We start from the raw sequence: 16,625 nt of genomic DNA, 5'->3' as shown, positions 1-16,625 counted from the left end.
AATCGCAGTCAAAATTGTCCCGCTGCATCTTATGGCATTTTAAATCGCAGTCAAAATTGCCCCGCTGCATCTTATGGCATTTTAAATCGCAGTCAAAATTGTCCCGCTGCATCTTATGGCATTTTAAATCGCAGTCAAAATTGCCCCGCTCCATCTTATGGCAGTTTAAATTGTACGAGTCAACTTTAGATTTAATACACTTTCGCTAAAGTGAAATAAACACAAAGGGTGATCTTGTGGTCAGATAAGTTATCGTGATAAACCCCTTCAAAGTGAGTTCAGAAGCTACAGATAAAGTTTGGTTCAGCGGGCAAGATTACTAAATCTTTGTTCACCACACAATTATTCTGCTTTGGAATTTACAACTCCAAGATACGAAGTTAGATAATCTATTTCGCCCCGTTTGATCAATAGGAATAGCAATTCAATTATTTTAATCTACGGTTTGACTATTCAGTGGTTTGCAGTTTAAATTAAAAGATTTAATTTTAAAATATATTTTGCGAAACAAAGTTCAGTAAGTATTTGAATATTTGATGGGATTTAAGAATTACAGAATTTAAAATTTTAAAATGACCATTATAATGAAATTATATCAAATTGTACTATGTAAACTGGCAGATTGTTTTCACAAATTTAGTTGCTGAGAATGTAAATACACGTGAATTATTTTAACACAAAATTAATTAAGTTTACCTGAAGTACCAATTTTCAAGTAAGGTCTTTTCTTTTTAATACATTTTCCTGAACTGTAAAGACGTTTAGTTTTAGATACTTACCTATTTTTATTCCTTATTTTCTATTTATAGTTTTTTATATTTATTGAATACGTTGATACAGCATATTTATTTAATCTAATTATAATGGATTGTGTGAATGTAATTTATTGTATGTTTGGGAATAAAATAAAATGTGTTGGAATTTACCTTATTTATTTCTTGAATATAAGACTTTACATAATTTTATAACTTATTGTTAGGTACAAGGAAATCTTAATGAAATGTTTACATTATTTTCTTAACAGCATACTTGTTGTTATTTTGTTATGTTAGTTGTTATTTTGTGTTGATTTCTTTTTAAATAATTGTGGTGTTTTAGTAATTTTATATTTTACCACTTGTAATCTTATTTATGTAAAAATGCACTTGAAATGTTTTATACATCTAGAGAAATAACGATTTGATTAAAGTTATGAATATTACTTATCTACTTGTTTATTTTCTAAACACCGTTACTACTTATGCCGGCTTAGGGTTCGCACGACGGATCTGAAATGTATGGAAAGATCCGTGGATCCGGATAATTTCATACATTTCGGATCCGGATTGCAAACCCTATGCCGGCTGTACACACTCGTCGAGAGCGTCCAATCGGAGAAAGGCGAGACGAGTCGAAAAAGGAGCTGTGTGTACGTCACACTCGTTCTATGTCTGTCTCAGGGTCTCAACGAGTTTGTACAGCCGGCACTACAATGCTTTTTACCAAGGAAAGGAGATCTAAAGCGGGCAGGTAAACGGACAGAGAAGGCCAAAAAGTGTTAGTAATTCTTTGACATACTAAATTCATACATATATACATATATACATTCGCCAGCAGACTTATAGATTTTCAATCCATAATAATAATACGTGGGCCATACTGAAAATTTCTTTATTCTGATTATGAGACGACTTATTTTTAGGGTTCCGTACCCAAAGGGTAAAACGGGACCCTATTACTAAGACTTCGCTGTCCGTCCATCCGTCCGTCCGTCCGTCCGTCCGTCCGTCTGTCACCAGGCTGTATCTCACGAACCGTGATAGCTAGACAGTTGAAATTTTCACAGATGATGTATTTCTGTCGCCGCTATAACAACAAATACTAAAAACAGAATAAAATAAAGATTTAAATGGGGCTCCCATACAACAAATGTGATTTTTGACCAAAGTTAAGCAACGTCGGGAGGGGTCAGTACTTGGATGGGTGACCGTTTTTGTTTTGCTTTTTTTTTTGTTTTTTTTTTTTGCATTATGGTACGGAACCCTTCGTGCGCGAGTCCGACTCGCACTTGCCCGGTTTTTATTTCTAAGTGGCCAGTCTAGAAATTTTCAGTATGCCCTAAGTATATCCAGTGGTCGTGAGTTCAAGTCTCAACCAAGACAGTACATTTTGCCACTTTTAAATTTACTCTAAGCTTAATAGCATCGTTTGCAAACGTTGTTGCTTGTAACAAAATTAATTTACTTATTGTATTCTTATGTATGTAGGTATTTAATAAAAAAAATCCGAATCTTTATTTTTGTAACACCTGTTACAAAACAATTTATACAACACCTCTGTTACAAAACAATTTTTGTAACACCTATTACAAAACAGTTTTTGTAACAGGTTTTTAATAACAGACGTGAAAAAAAAGTCACTTTGAAAATACACCGATTTCTTTCAAAAATCTTGCCATGTCTGTCTGTAGATCTCTTATAATTCGGGCCGGACATGCATGGGTACGGAAAAAACTTTGCATTATTTTTAATATCGTAAAATGGGGTGAGTTGGTGGTTCGATAAAATTTTATTTTTACATGTGAAAACTGAATGGTGTATATTAATAAGTGGTTCGGACGTTTGTATTTTATTTTGGGTAGCTCCATTTCATAACTTTGACGATAAAGAGGAAAACCCACCTCACCCCGTAGTGCCTTGGGGTGAGAAGGGTTTTCATACAAAGGTGATTTTGGAAGATTGTTGGATCGATTTTTTTTCATTAACTATGCGTATTACTATAGCCCCATTTAAAATTGGAATACATTATTTTTGCAGCAGTAACCTTAAAATCCCTTCTCACCCCCCTCTCAAACCTTCTCTACCCATTCATAACCCAACTCTCCCCGCGAAACCTACTCACCCCGTTTTACGGTAATAACTTTTAGTTAATATTCATGCAGAGGATGTGCTCTGTCCGGCATGTAGAAATTTTTCCCTTCATCAAACTTGGTACTCCGTTGGCCGCTCTGCGACGTTACCACGGGGCGGATACGGGCGTTTGCCTGTCAACAAAAAAAATACAATACCTACAAATGTTTTGGGAGCATTTCATGAAATTGTCTACCATTTGTCGCGTACAAACGCGATTTTTTTAAAGATTTGCAGGATTTGCTTTTCTATGACAAATGGTCAAAAATATCCACAGAAAAATAATCGGCTAATCGCGCAACACAGGATTCTAGATCTATTAATCGCCGTATCTTAAAGTTCGAATGGGGCAGTTAGTGCATCTATCTAAGCTCCAAAATAAATGTAACGAGTACAAATCACAAAGGCTCGTTAAGAATCAACTTTAAAAACTTGAGACTTGACCATTCTTGTACTTAATGAAGTTACCTGATTTTACGGTACGCATTATTTTGTATCGGCTATAATGTTAATAAACTCTTATAATACTCACGTTGACATCATTTTTATGTATATAATGACGTAAATTCTGCAGTTTCCTTTTTAATTTACTGACTTCATTCTCTAAATACAATCTTCGCTTTAATGTTGTGACGTCAGACGCGGTTTGTGTGTGGTCATTCATTTTATTTCCTGCGTCATAAATTATTTCTTGTCTTTCAGTATTTTTTCGAAAATTTGGCTTCACTTGGATTGGCTCGGCTTGGATATGATTAATAAAGGCAAGATCAGTATTGGCCAAATTACTTCCTGGCTTACGTGCTATATTGTGGCCCATTATTAATGTTTGGTCGTTGTTATTATTTTTAGGTTTTTCGTTTTTGGCGTGCACTATTGGCTTTTGTTTTCGAATTATTGGAATTTCATATTCGGATTGTGTATCAAAGGCTATGTTAGCGTCTTGAATGATAACAGTATCTTTATTACTAGGATAATTAGCTACATCACTACTAACTACGCGTGAACCATGAGTTATTTCTTTCAATTTACTGTTCGTAAGTCGTAATATGTCTTCATCAGTTTCACCATTGACAAGTTCTCGCGTATAAGCTCCCATTTCTACCGCCCCAAGTCTCGGTGTATGATTTTCTTCGGATTTGTGTTTCTTTATTATCTGTTTCAGTAATTCTCTTAAGCGTGGAACTTCTGTTCTAGGTACTTGGTCTAGAAGTGATTTTAATTGTTTTTTTAATGAAACTTTGTCCTCTAGGTTTAAATTACTTGTGCTATCGCCATTTCTAGGTGAAAGGTTAAATATAGGTGCTCTTGCGAAAATGCTGGTTTTTCTTGAATACGGTGCTATCTGAAATGACTTACAATATTAACAAAATAAGAGCTTAGTAGGAGAGGGGAGGCCTTTGCCCAGCAGTGGGAAAAACACATAGGCTGATAAAATAAAACAAAAGAGCTTAGTGCCTAACATTTTCTGATAAATATAAAAATAACTAAAATAGGTATTTTCAAAGGTACAGATAAACAACGACCAAGCTTAGGTTTAAAGCTAAGAAAGACTTTTATAAAACTATTTTTCATGATTCTGATCACGTATATGATAAACATTAATTGGATAATAAATAGCAAGAAGATTTGTGGTATTATCAATTAGATGAATTTTATTGCACACATACGAAAATAAAATGCAAATGGCCGCTTTAGCACGCAAATACTTACCTCAATCCGATGACAATGCCACTTAAATTCCTAGGTTTACAAATCATAGTGGGAATTGTCTCAGGATGCTTGCACCTACTAATGTATAAATCTATGTCCTCTTTAAATCTTTTTCTTTTTTTTATGTCTTTTTCTTTTTTTTTTGTCTTTTTTTTTCCCCAATAAAGAAAAAAAAAAAAAAAATTGGGCATTGTCAACCAGTCAACCATCGGGCTAATAAAGGATATAATTATATAGGTAATAATTGTAATAAATTATATACAAATGGTGCAAGAAGCAAAGTAAGGATAAGAAGATATTAATTATATCTTAAACAACTGGAAAACCGGACAAAAATACATATTTACAAAATACACAAATAGAAATGTATCGAATGAACTTCTTATCACGTTTTTTTATACTCTTACTAGTTGAAGTTATAAGTAAGCTAGCACGTTCCACCATTTTATATAGATATTTTTTTCTTCTTAATCGAATGAAAATGTTTTAATTAACTTACCTTTGTTTGATGGTTGTCGGTACCAAACATATTGTAATTAGATCGAGAGACTCCTGAGCTCCTTCTTTGAGCAATAATTCTGAAAAAGTGAAAACAGACTAATCAATGCTGATGATGATAATGAATTCCTGTTATCCCTCATTAGGGACATAGGGCTCGCAGAAGAATCCTCCATTTCTCACGATCTTGAGCGGCTGGTTCCAGCTCTTTCCAGACTAATCAATACATTTTAAATTAATCTGATGACTGGAAGTCATCGCCTCGATAACGGTTAATATTCAACTATCTCGATAATGGCCGTTAAGCGCTAGGTTTAATTATTTTTTAATAAAAAAAAATTATAAGACAATTTTACACAGATCGGCCTAGTCCCACAGTAAGCTCAATAAGGCTTGTGTGGTGGGTACTGGACGACGATATATATTATATACACATATACACAAATACTTATATAGAAAACATCCATAACCCAGGAACAAATATTTGTGATGGACACACAAATAAATGCCCTTACCAGGATTCGAACCCGGGACCTCCTGCTTCGTAAGCAGGGTCACTACCAAACCAACTAGACTAAGAGGCCTAGGGGTCATCGGAATGTAGGAAAAATCAATGCGCTTAAGATCGGTTTTCCTAGGATAGCGGTACCGTCATATAGCGGCCGTCTCCGTACTAAATAATACGGCTAAATATGGATGTCGTAGTATTTGTATGGAGACGGCCGCTATATCACGGCACCGCTATCCTAGGAAACCAGAGCATTACCGTTGCGTTTACTGCGTAAAACATGTAAGGTGTATTCGGGTAATACCGAATGTCGGATAATTCCGAAATTCAGATGAAAATCACCCTAAATTCCATCATAATAAGAGTCTCTTTTCGGAATTATCCGACAGTTTTTCAAATTCGGAATTAGCCGAGTAAACCTTACTGTAAAGGTTTGCAACCTTTACAGCCCTTTTTAATCTGTGACTGGCTAGTCACGACATTCAAATTTAGAATATGAGCTTGCTGTCAAATAGAACGCGTTGCGTAATTGGCATTCGGTTAGAGGCAGCCATCGAGTGTAGATATTTCGTCGATATACTTCAAAAACATGATAAGTGACGAAATGGTCAAAAATGAGTTATTTATACAATTTTGTTCAAATTTTATTGCTTTAAATATATATGTGACATTTTATAATTATGTTAATTATTTACAAAGTTACACAGTGTAAAAAAGTACTAACAGACAGGAAATTAAATGTAATGTACACTTGAAACATAATAAGAGTATTTAACACTACCTTATCTCATAAAACTGGTCACGCAAAATATATAAAGTAACGTTAACATTTTTTACCTGAATGTACCAATAATTAAGAACCTAGTTATAGCAACTGGTAAAACATTATAACATTATTAATTACTATTTACCTGTAGACATTTCTTTCAATACGCGATCCATTATACAACTAGACAATATTAAATTCACTTTAAACTGATTAACATTATGCTCGTTAAACGCTAAAAAAATCAGTTACATAATTTATTGCAATAATTTAGTTAATAAGGAGTGTATTATCACATGTTTCTTCAATAAAGGAGGGAAAAGTCAAAAATTGTAATATTAGAATCACTTATAACTGTTTACCTGTAAATAATAACATGTTGTATGTAATTTATTACTTTTTATTGCTGACGGTAGTTTTTAGAATTTACTTATAATGCCGTGTCAACTAGTATTTTTATCACTGTCATTATTTTTAATTATATATAATTATTTTTTATATGATTATAAATTAATAGGCAAAAATCAGTCCATTTTTTATACAGGCAAAACATGATAACTAACACATCCCATGTTTTTGTCGGCCAATATTTATTATTTTTCGGTTCAAAAACATCAGTTTTATCACTTTATAGACAACTTTAATATCCAAAAATTTTAAATGTTAAACTAAATTTGTAAAAACGCGTTTCTAAATTCCCACATTTGAGGATCAAACTTTCAACTTGCGTTTTCTCGAAACTATGTTTCAGGTAGTTATCATGTTTTAGAAGTATACCGACGATTTAATGTAAACTAGCTGAAAATATATATATAAAAGAAGTGATTTACGGTATTTCTATGCCCACAGCTTTCTCCCATTTAGGCCGTCCCCTTTACAGTACCTACCTATAGTTCGTTTTTTAGCATTAAAAAAAGACTACGCGATCTTGACGTGTCTTTTAATTGAAAAATGCTTTTTAAAAATCAATAAATATTACTTATGAAAGCAAAAGGATGTAAATAATCGTATATGATTCATAATTGTTACATATTTGCCTTGACTTGTTTTTAACTGACTTCCATTTCATAGAAGGAGGAGGTTCTGTATTCGGTTGTGGCTATGTTTTTTTTTTTTCAAAAGTGTTTTTCAATAAAAAGACGCCAAAATTGTTCACCTTTTTTCTAAAGCTAATAAAACGAACTAAGGTGGTGGTACTAGTGCTCGACATTCTAATGCCCAATAGATGACACCCTGCTCTCACCTCTATTGACAATCACTTAAGTGTCAAGATGTCATGTAGGTACTGGGGCCGCGTCGAGCATCAGTACCACCACCTTATAGTGTCATTAGATTATCTGATGTAAAATGGGTGTACGGCAAACGCATCGCGTATAAAACGGTGGTGAGTAAACATGAGTTAAACTGTAAAATTAGCTTATTCCACAGGCAAAACATCCTCCAGCCAGACCGAGCATAGTCGGGCTACCCCCTTTGCCAAGCACACGGTAGTTTTACTCCATGTTCTAGTCGAAAGTGTCTTTGTGTGACGTCCGTGTCTTTGAACGAACCAATCACGGCACGAGATTTCGCTCACCTCGTCTTTTTTGGCATCATCGGTTGCATAAAATAATTGCTCTAAACTCGGTCTAGAGCAGCGGTCGGCAACCTGCGGCCCGCCCACATGCGGCTTGTGAACCTGTCACTTGCGGCCCGAGAGCCGCCTTGGCTATGTAATAATGACAAACGACAATGTCTCATAAAGTTATAAATATTAACAAAGTACGGCCCGCGTCACCTCCGTTAACTACTATGCAGCCCTTGGCTGCTAAAAGGTTGCCGACCGCTGATCTAGAGGATCCTAGTCTATGGCTTATTCTTACCGTTGTTGGCTGAGATCAGATGGAGAATCTTCCACGGTTATAATAGGCATTACCACGACGCCTCGGCCACCAGGCACCAGGTCTCTCAGTCCAGGGATGTCTGCTAAAGTTTTATAACTAAGTAAACTGCCGTATTCGAACTTCAAGATATTCACAAGATACGACATGTACTAGATCTATTCTAGATTCTCTTTTGCAGCGCAATTCGGACAACCAATGTCACTTTTACGTTAGATAGAGTAAGATATCTATTAGATGTGAATTGAATCTCTAAGTCATATCCTGTGGAAATCTTTCAAGAGTATCTCCAGAATAGCGCAAATGTCAAATTTGACAGGTTAGATATCGTTAAGCATATCGTTATAGTATCTTGGTGATGTCTAATAGATGTCTATTTTAAAATCAGAATCGGGCCCAAAGTCCGGTTATAGCGACGCCCAAGGGACCGCTGATATTACGTCGTACTAACCGGACGTCGTACTAAACGAACTGCCAATTTTAATATATTTTTTAAATAAAAATAATTACATAATTTTGTATTTATTAATACTTATGCGACAATCAAAGAAGAAAATACATTTCAATAAAAATATTTATTTGCGTTAGTATTGCAAAACTTTGTCTTAAATTAAAAAACTAAAATTAAAAATTAAATCTGTTTATTTCAAAAAAAAATAATAACATTACACGTTCTTAACCTATAGTTCGTTTTTTTTAGCATTAGAAAGAACTTGCAAGAAGGTAAGCGATCTTGACATGTCTTTTAATTGAAAAACGCTTTTAAATCAACCAAAAACTATTACTTATGAAAGCAGAAGAATATAAATGATTGTATTAGTTTCATAATTGTTACATATTTACAATAACTTATTTTTAAAATGTGTTTTTCAATTAAAAGACACATCAAGATTGTTTAACTTATTTCTAATGCTAAAAAAACGAGGTATAGTTAAAATCTTTAAGATTTAAGATTGTGTTAATGCAGAAATTCAGAGGCTTGTGTGATTAGTTAGACTTAGAGGAAGCCACTTTCGTACTTAAAAACACAAATTAAAATATTTATTGAAAATAATTTGAATTGCTCCCAAAGTGGCGCATGATTTGATTTTTATCAAAGTAATTCTATCCGGGCAGGCCACATTGCACGCAGAGAAGATGGCCGATGGGGTCGAAAAATGCTCGAGGGAGACCACGGACTAGCAAGCGCAGCGTAAGACGTCCACCCACAAGATGGACGGACGACCTTGTCAAGGTCGCCGGAAGACGCTGGATGCGGGTCGCTTCCAACCGGCACGTATGGAGGTCCAAGGGGGAGGCCTATGTTCAGCAGTGGACGTCTTATGGCTGAGATGATGATAATGATGAATTTTATCCTCTCCACTCAACCGTCCGGCCCGCGAGACTGTTTTCCTGTCAACCGTCCGGGGTTTTTTAGCGACGCACGCCCCGCGCAGCGCATTCACAACTTTCTACAAAAATTTTAACTACACTGCCACCTAAATTTTTTTAGAGCTAACTATTTAGTTAGGCTACGTTGTCGCATCAAGAGAATTAGTAAATAATGCCGAAATATTCCATTAGATGGCTCTGAAATAAATTCTTTCTTCCACCCCTTTGGATAGTAAGGTTCCCGCGGACGGTTAAGAGCATATTTTTTTCGGATACTATGCTATCGTCGGACGGTCAAGTGGTTATGGCCCAGCCAAATGAAAAATGCATTTGCCATAGAAATTTGAACCTACGCTTTAGGAAATAGAGTAAATTTTGCGTTGTTCAAAAATTAAACGAAACAAAGCAAAAACCTGTTCCAATCTATTATGATTTAAATTTCATTGAACTGGATAAGTCGGTACTACAGGTAGCACAGGTAGGACCTTGCGGCGCGATTCGGGAAATGAATTAGAGATGCACTAAATAATTATGAAATAGTAAAGGTATGTGACGTTCCACGACAAAAGGTACCTTATGGCGGCTGGCGCTTACGCTATTATCAAGGCCGCTACAATATTCAGCCGGAGCAATGGTAACTTTTGCCGTGGAGCGTCACATATCTTTACTATTTCATATCTCGTCAGGTGACAAGCAAAAGTCACTAATAACTAAAAAAAATTAAATAAAAATCGACCTTCTAGTACTAATATGGTTCACTATGGCTATGAACTTGTGGTGGTACTTAGTGACTTGCTTGTCACCCGACGATCTAGTAATGTCTAAAGGTGACAGTCCATTTCTAACGACAGCTGCATTACTGTTCATTTTACTATGGAAATTAACAATAACAGCGACGCGTTCAGTACTAGTAGTGCAGCTGCAGTCAGAAATGGAATGTTACCATAATTCATTTTGCGAATCGCGCCGTTCTGTTTTAGGGGGCTATTCCACAGTACTTCGTTTACTTACTGTTATCAGAATCTCCACGATTTCCACCACCTTCATCAGAATCTCCACGATTTCCGCCACCTCCATCAGAATCTCCAGGATTTCCACCAGCTCCAGGTCTGGTGGTTGAGGGTGGAGTACGTCTAGTTGTAGTTGTAGTTGTAGTTGTAGTTGTTGTTGTAGTTGTTGTTGTGGTTGTTGTTGTTGTCGTCGTGTTCTCCGACTCAGCGGTATCGTAGACCCTGTAGCCGGGAACAAGCTTATGTGACAGATTGCAGACCAGTTGTAGGACCTGGAAAACATTTTTTTAATATTATAACAAGTGGAAACCTTTTGGAATACAGGTCCAATTGCTCTTGAGAGCCCATCAACGTGCACATTAGCGCCACTGCTAAATACCTAATCGTGATATTTAAATTTAAGATAGATTAAGAAAGATATTTATAAAAGGGGGCCGCTACGTACTGTATTTTGTATTTAAGTATCTTTTGAATACATCAAACTAGTTTTTATGTTGCTGGATTCGTCAATTTATGAACTCAAAATAGAAACGGCCGTTTTAACTTTGGACGGAAAAATTACTGTCTTAATTGGGTGAGACTTGTTAAAAATTAACCCCCTTATTCATAAACGTTTACTAAAGTTGACAAGCCGATAATAATCGTTGTCCTTTTTCATATTTAAGAAGTGTAAGGCTGTTACGGTAGATGTCGCTAGGGTCCCTAGATCCATATGGTAGAAAGATTTGCTGGCTATGAACGAGGTCTTGGTGACTCAGATGGCAGCGCGCTGGAGTATCAATTAGAGATGCCACGAATATTCGGCAACTATTCGGTATTCGGCCTATTCGGCCACTTTGCCGAATATTCGGTATTTGGCCGAATGTTGCCTACTATTCGGCCGAATACCGAATATCTGTTGCACCTACCTAAAAAGAAAAATTTCACAAAAAAATAACCAAAAACTAGTTATATTTAATATTTAAAATGTTTTCTTGGAAAGTGGTTAAAAATACGTTTTTGAGCATTAGTTGATTCCAAAATATTTTATTTTTATTATGGGTCTGATTTCATTGACGCTAATTACATTCATCAATTCTGTTCAACATAAAAATATATCTTAGCAAACGTTGTGCTTTGTTGGCGAACAGTTTTCGTAATAATTGTGACTCAAAATGTTTGCACGTCATGCCGAATATTCGGTCGCCGAATATTCGGTATTCGGCCGAGAGGGAGGCCGAATATTCGGTATTCGGTATTCGGCCAAATCCACTATTCGGGGCATCTCTAGTATCGATCCAGAGGCCGTGAGTTCAAGTCACACTTGAGTGACTTGAAATTACTCTCTTGAGAGAGTAATTTTGCCACTTCTAAATTTATTCTAAGCTTAAGCTTAATAGCATCGTTCGCAGACATTTAGGGCTCATTTAGACAATGCAAGAACTCGCATGCGAGTTTCATTATATTGAGGGTTTTCGTCGGTCCGATGAATTGGACGTAACCAACAGTCCGCAATGTAACTAAAATCGCATGCGAGATAGCGCGCCGTTTAAATCAGCCCTTATGCTTCTTATAAAACAAGTATATTTTATAAGTATATGTATAGTATCTACTTAGTAAATATAACTTACAAATACATCGTGTTTTCGCGGGAGCGGGTCTGTTGACTGTTTGTATCCAAAATAATGAGACATTGCGCAGCCTATGTGCGTAAAGTTTTGGTACAGCATATTCAAATAGACATTTCTCCTAAAAGAAGATGGAAATTTATACACGCTTTTGTGGAAACACATAATATCGATTATACAATGCATATATCTTGAACTCGTAAGAACCAGGGGAATAATTGTGTTTTTTAATTAATTTGGAACAACTCACCGCTGGCTCAATATTACAAATTTTAAGTTACATTTTTAATATAATTAAAATTCGACTTAATGCCACTACGACAATAATAATACGACAATGTTCAAATTCCAGTTCGATAAAAGTGAAAGATACCAGACGCAGCTTTTTGGAGCAAGTGGAAGAAAAAGTAAGCGACTTGTCGTATCAAAAAGTCAAAAAGCTGGCGCAAGGTAGGGAAAACTGGAAGATACTCCGCCGACAAGAGAATAACTCTTAGGCTTGTTTTAGGCTGGTTTTAGTGTCACGCGGACCATCCGTGCGGATCGCTCCGCACCGGACCAATATGTATTAAGTTCAGGGAGCGTTATAGAGTAAAGCTGACGGGTCCGCACGGACGGTCGTCCGCGCGGACAGCTTTCTCATACGATTTAGCGCGGAGCGATTCGCACGGACGGCCCGCGTGACACTAAAACCAGCGTTAAGTTCAAGGAACGTTACAGAGTAAACCTGACGAGTCCGCGCGGACAGCTTTCTCATACAATTTGGCGGTGCGGAGCGATCCGCACGGACGGTCCGCGTGACACTAAAACCAGCCTTAAGTTCAGGGAGTATTACAAAGTAAAGCCGACGGATCCGCGCGGACAGCTTTCTCATACAATTTTGCGGTGCAGAGCGATCCGCACGGACGGTCCGCGTGACACTAAAACCAACCTTAAGTTCAGGGAACGTTACAGAGTAAAGCTGACCGGTCCGCGCGGACAGCTTCCTCATACAATTTGGCGGTGCTGAGCGATCCGCACGGACGGTCCGCGTGACACTAAACCCAGCCTTATGTTCAGGGAACGTTACAGAGTAAAGCTGACGGGTCCGCGCGGACAGCTTTCTCATACAATTTGGCGGTGCGGAGCGATCCGCACGGACGGTCCGCGAGACACTAAAACCAGCCTTATGTTCAGGGAACGTTACAGAGTAAAGCTGACGGATCCGCACAGACGGTCGTCCGCGCGGACAGCTTTCTCATACAATTTGGCGGTGCGGAGCGATCCGCACGGACGGTCCGCGTGACACTAAAACCAGCCTAAGGGCGTCCGCTAGATGGCGCGGGTGCACGGAGTTTTGAACTTTTATACAAATAAAAGTAAGTTACAAATTCATCATCATCATACCAGCCTTAGACCTTTCTTAGTTATGGAATAGACACCTACCTTCCGTTATAATTCACAATCATATCGCTTGTGGTATTTGATTTACCAACTTCTTTCAATAAATTCATTATTGATATAATTGCAGCTTTCACTTTTGCTCCTGTCAAACAATTAGACTGAATTTCTGAAAAATAAATATTTAGATAATTTTATCGAAAAACATAATCTTTAATATAAAAAGAACCGGCCAAGTGCGAGTCGGAGTGTGGTATTTACTTGGAGATCTCATTAGTCCATGGATATATTTTAGAAAAAACTTTATGTCATTTGATAGATCTTCCTTCAATACTTACAAGTAGGTAGGTACCCAATATTTGAGACATACATATCAAAACTCAAAAATGCGCGTGTTCCCAGAGGTAAAACCTAGCCAGTTCGTTTTCGCCTCCCAAAACCCCCATTTCATCGAAAGCGCTAAAGCCGTTTTCGAGATCCTCGATATATAAAAATAAATATACAAGAATTGCTCGTTTAAAGGTATAAATATTAAAATAGGTTGTAAGGTAAACGTACTGGTGCTCGACGCGGTCCCAGTACATGGCATCTTGAAACTTAAGTCATTGTCAATAGAGGTGACAGCAAGGTGTCATCTATTGGGCATTAGCATGTCGAGCACTACGTTTATCTTAGTGTGTTTCAGGGATTCAATAATAAGTACTTAACATATGAAAAATACAAAGACAAAATTCCCATGATAATTATGTACCTATGAGTGACATTCCATTTCCAACTGCAGCTGCAATACTGTTCATTTTACTATGGAAATTGACAGTGACAGCGACGCGTTTCCATAGTAAAATGAACAGTATTACAGTTGCAGTTGGAAATGGAATGTCACTTTATAGTGGACTTGAAGCTAATTGATGATTTAAAGATTTAAAGATTTAAAAGTAATCAAGGCAAAACGTTCCGTATTTTTGGAAACCCTGATTTTCAATGAACTGCAAAATCGACAACGGGGTTTTTGTGGGTTATTCGCAGACAGTCTAGAACGCAAAATGACTAGTATAGTAAAATGTAGTGTAGTGTAGTAAACTGACTAGTGTAGTGTAGTAGTAATAGTTTGCCTATATCACTTTTAGTTTACATCGCGAACGGTCTAGAACGCAAAATGCCTACATCATTTTCGTCGTTTTATCTTTACGTTAGCGATGTCGACGGAGCTCCGCGGGGCTCCTATTCTGTGCTGTTTGGCCTTCGGCCATTTGAAGATATAACGAACCTAACCTACCCTAGGGCAGGCACGCAAAATGACCACTTTCTTATATCACTAGTGAAGTAGTAGTAGTGTGCTAGACAATTCGCGATATAGAACAAAAGGGATATTTATCTTAGGCAAAATATTACACTAGTCATTTTGCGTGCTAGACCGTCCGCGACTATACCGTTTGTTTCTCACCTGATCTCGAAGTATTAGTAGACAGCCATTCTGGATTTGAGAATGTATCAATCCCAACGAACTGTTCCGGATTTAGAAAAGCCGCTGTAAATAAAAACCGGTAAAGTGCTATAGACCGACCGCTTAACTGAGTCCTCGCCTGCGCGGTACGGGGGCGACGGGGCGGGACGACTAAGCCCCCCCCCCCCACATCTAGCGTCTTTCGAGCGTCGGCGTCTGGTCAGCGCTATGGAAAATGACGTCGCTGCGCAGTTGCGTCGACGTTGCGTCGAGCAGCGGCCATAGAGTTGTAGACGCCGACGCTCGAATGACGCTAGATGTGGGGGGGCCCTAAGGGTGGCAGGGAAGGTGCGGGCGGGGCGCCGTACGCCTGCCGCCCGCTGCTGCTGCTGCGCGTAGTCGGACTCGTATTACGTACATTACCCAATTTTTAACAATGTATTTTTTATGTGGAAAGTGTATGAAATGTCTTTAAAAACACCCGGGTCGGATCAAAAACTAAGTAATTAAGTCCGACCCGACCCACGCTTGACTGGCCGGAAGCTCCGGCCCGGACACGGCCCGGCCTAATGTGAGTCATCCTTTAGCCTAGCCGTTTTTTTCTTCTACTTATGAAAATATTTTTCTGTAGAACTACATCTATCAAGTAACAGTTAAACTTAAAGGAAGAAATTAAATTTAAAGGATGACTCACGCTAGACCATCCGGCGATTCGTTTTCTATGGAAAGCACTACGCGATCACCGATCAGCCGTCATAGAAAATGACATATCGGACGCCTCGGTGCGGGTCCGGCCCGGTCTAGCGTAAGTCATCCTTAATTAGGACCTCGTAGTTTGTGCCTTTGGATTATTGAATAGTTTTATGGTACTCACTAGTAGCTCTGCAGTAATCAAGATTATGTTGGCACTGGTTCGCCCAAACTTGTGCAAATAATGTTAAGTTGTAGTCCCAAAGCTACTGAAACGACAATCATAATTTGAAATATACGTAGGTAATTGAATGAATATTATATGATTTACACGGAGCAACCTATCGGCGTTACTTTGAAAAAAAATCGTATCTTCTTCTGTCAATTAAAAGAAAAATATGGTAACTCAGTATGGCACGCATACAGAGTTAGAGTCTGGCCAGCGAATCGTGGCACAAAACAAGCGCGGGAATTTCAATAAAAACCGCACCTGGCAATAAAATGACTATGAAATTAAATGACAGCTTGAAACTGACAGCTTATTTGATAGGAAAAAAAGTTGCCATATAAAGAATTAAAAAAAAATAGCTTGTGACACGATTCGCTGGCCAGACTCTACGCTGCGTCTTACGTAAGCGAATAACTCGCGAAAGTGACGAGGCGCGGCGCGGCGGGCCCAAGGCGTTCGCGTTCGCAACGAGATCGCCCACGTAGGACACTTCTATAGGTATCAAAGGATTGATTCATCCCGCGTCGCATCGCTTCGCTTCGCGTTCACGTGTTGTTCGCCTACCTAAGTAGCACGATGCGTTACTACGTTTCAAATTTGAGTAGCAGTGTGAGATACGAGATTTTTTCAAAGTAGTGCCGATA

At 37.8% G+C, this 16,625-nt stretch overlaps 2 protein-coding genes across 2 annotated transcripts; both read right to left on the bottom strand.

Moving 5' to 3' along the window:
* Positions 1-2,895: 2,895 nt before the first annotated feature.
* Positions 2,896-8,288, bottom strand: LOC134675103 (uncharacterized). The gene is made up of 4 exons (XM_063533265.1): positions 8,233-8,288; positions 5,098-5,176; positions 3,421-4,230; positions 2,896-3,022 (listed from the first exon to the last, which is right to left on the bottom strand). The coding sequence occupies exons 1-4, from the start codon at positions 8,280-8,282 to the stop codon at positions 2,906-2,908; spliced, it is 1,056 nt and encodes a 351-aa protein (XP_063389335.1). The 5' UTR covers positions 8,283-8,288; the 3' UTR covers positions 2,896-2,905.
* Positions 8,289-10,624: 2,336 nt separating this feature from the next.
* LOC134675333 (olfactomedin-like protein 2A) lies at positions 10,625-13,781 on the bottom strand. Its single transcript, XM_063533540.1, has 3 exons — positions 13,664-13,781; positions 12,242-12,359; positions 10,625-10,903 (listed from the first exon to the last, which is right to left on the bottom strand). The coding sequence occupies exons 1-3, from the start codon at positions 13,729-13,731 to the stop codon at positions 10,625-10,627; spliced, it is 465 nt and encodes a 154-aa protein (XP_063389610.1). The 5' UTR covers positions 13,732-13,781.
* Positions 13,782-16,625: the final 2,844 nt, after the last annotated feature.

The sequence above is a fragment of the Cydia fagiglandana genome, chromosome 21 (assembly GCF_963556715.1).
Source record: "Cydia fagiglandana chromosome 21, ilCydFagi1.1, whole genome shotgun sequence".
In the NCBI taxonomy this organism is placed as follows: domain Eukaryota; kingdom Metazoa; phylum Arthropoda; class Insecta; order Lepidoptera; family Tortricidae; genus Cydia; species Cydia fagiglandana.
Note: the sequence above shows the minus strand (reverse complement) of the source record. Positions and strands in the feature narration are given on the sequence as shown.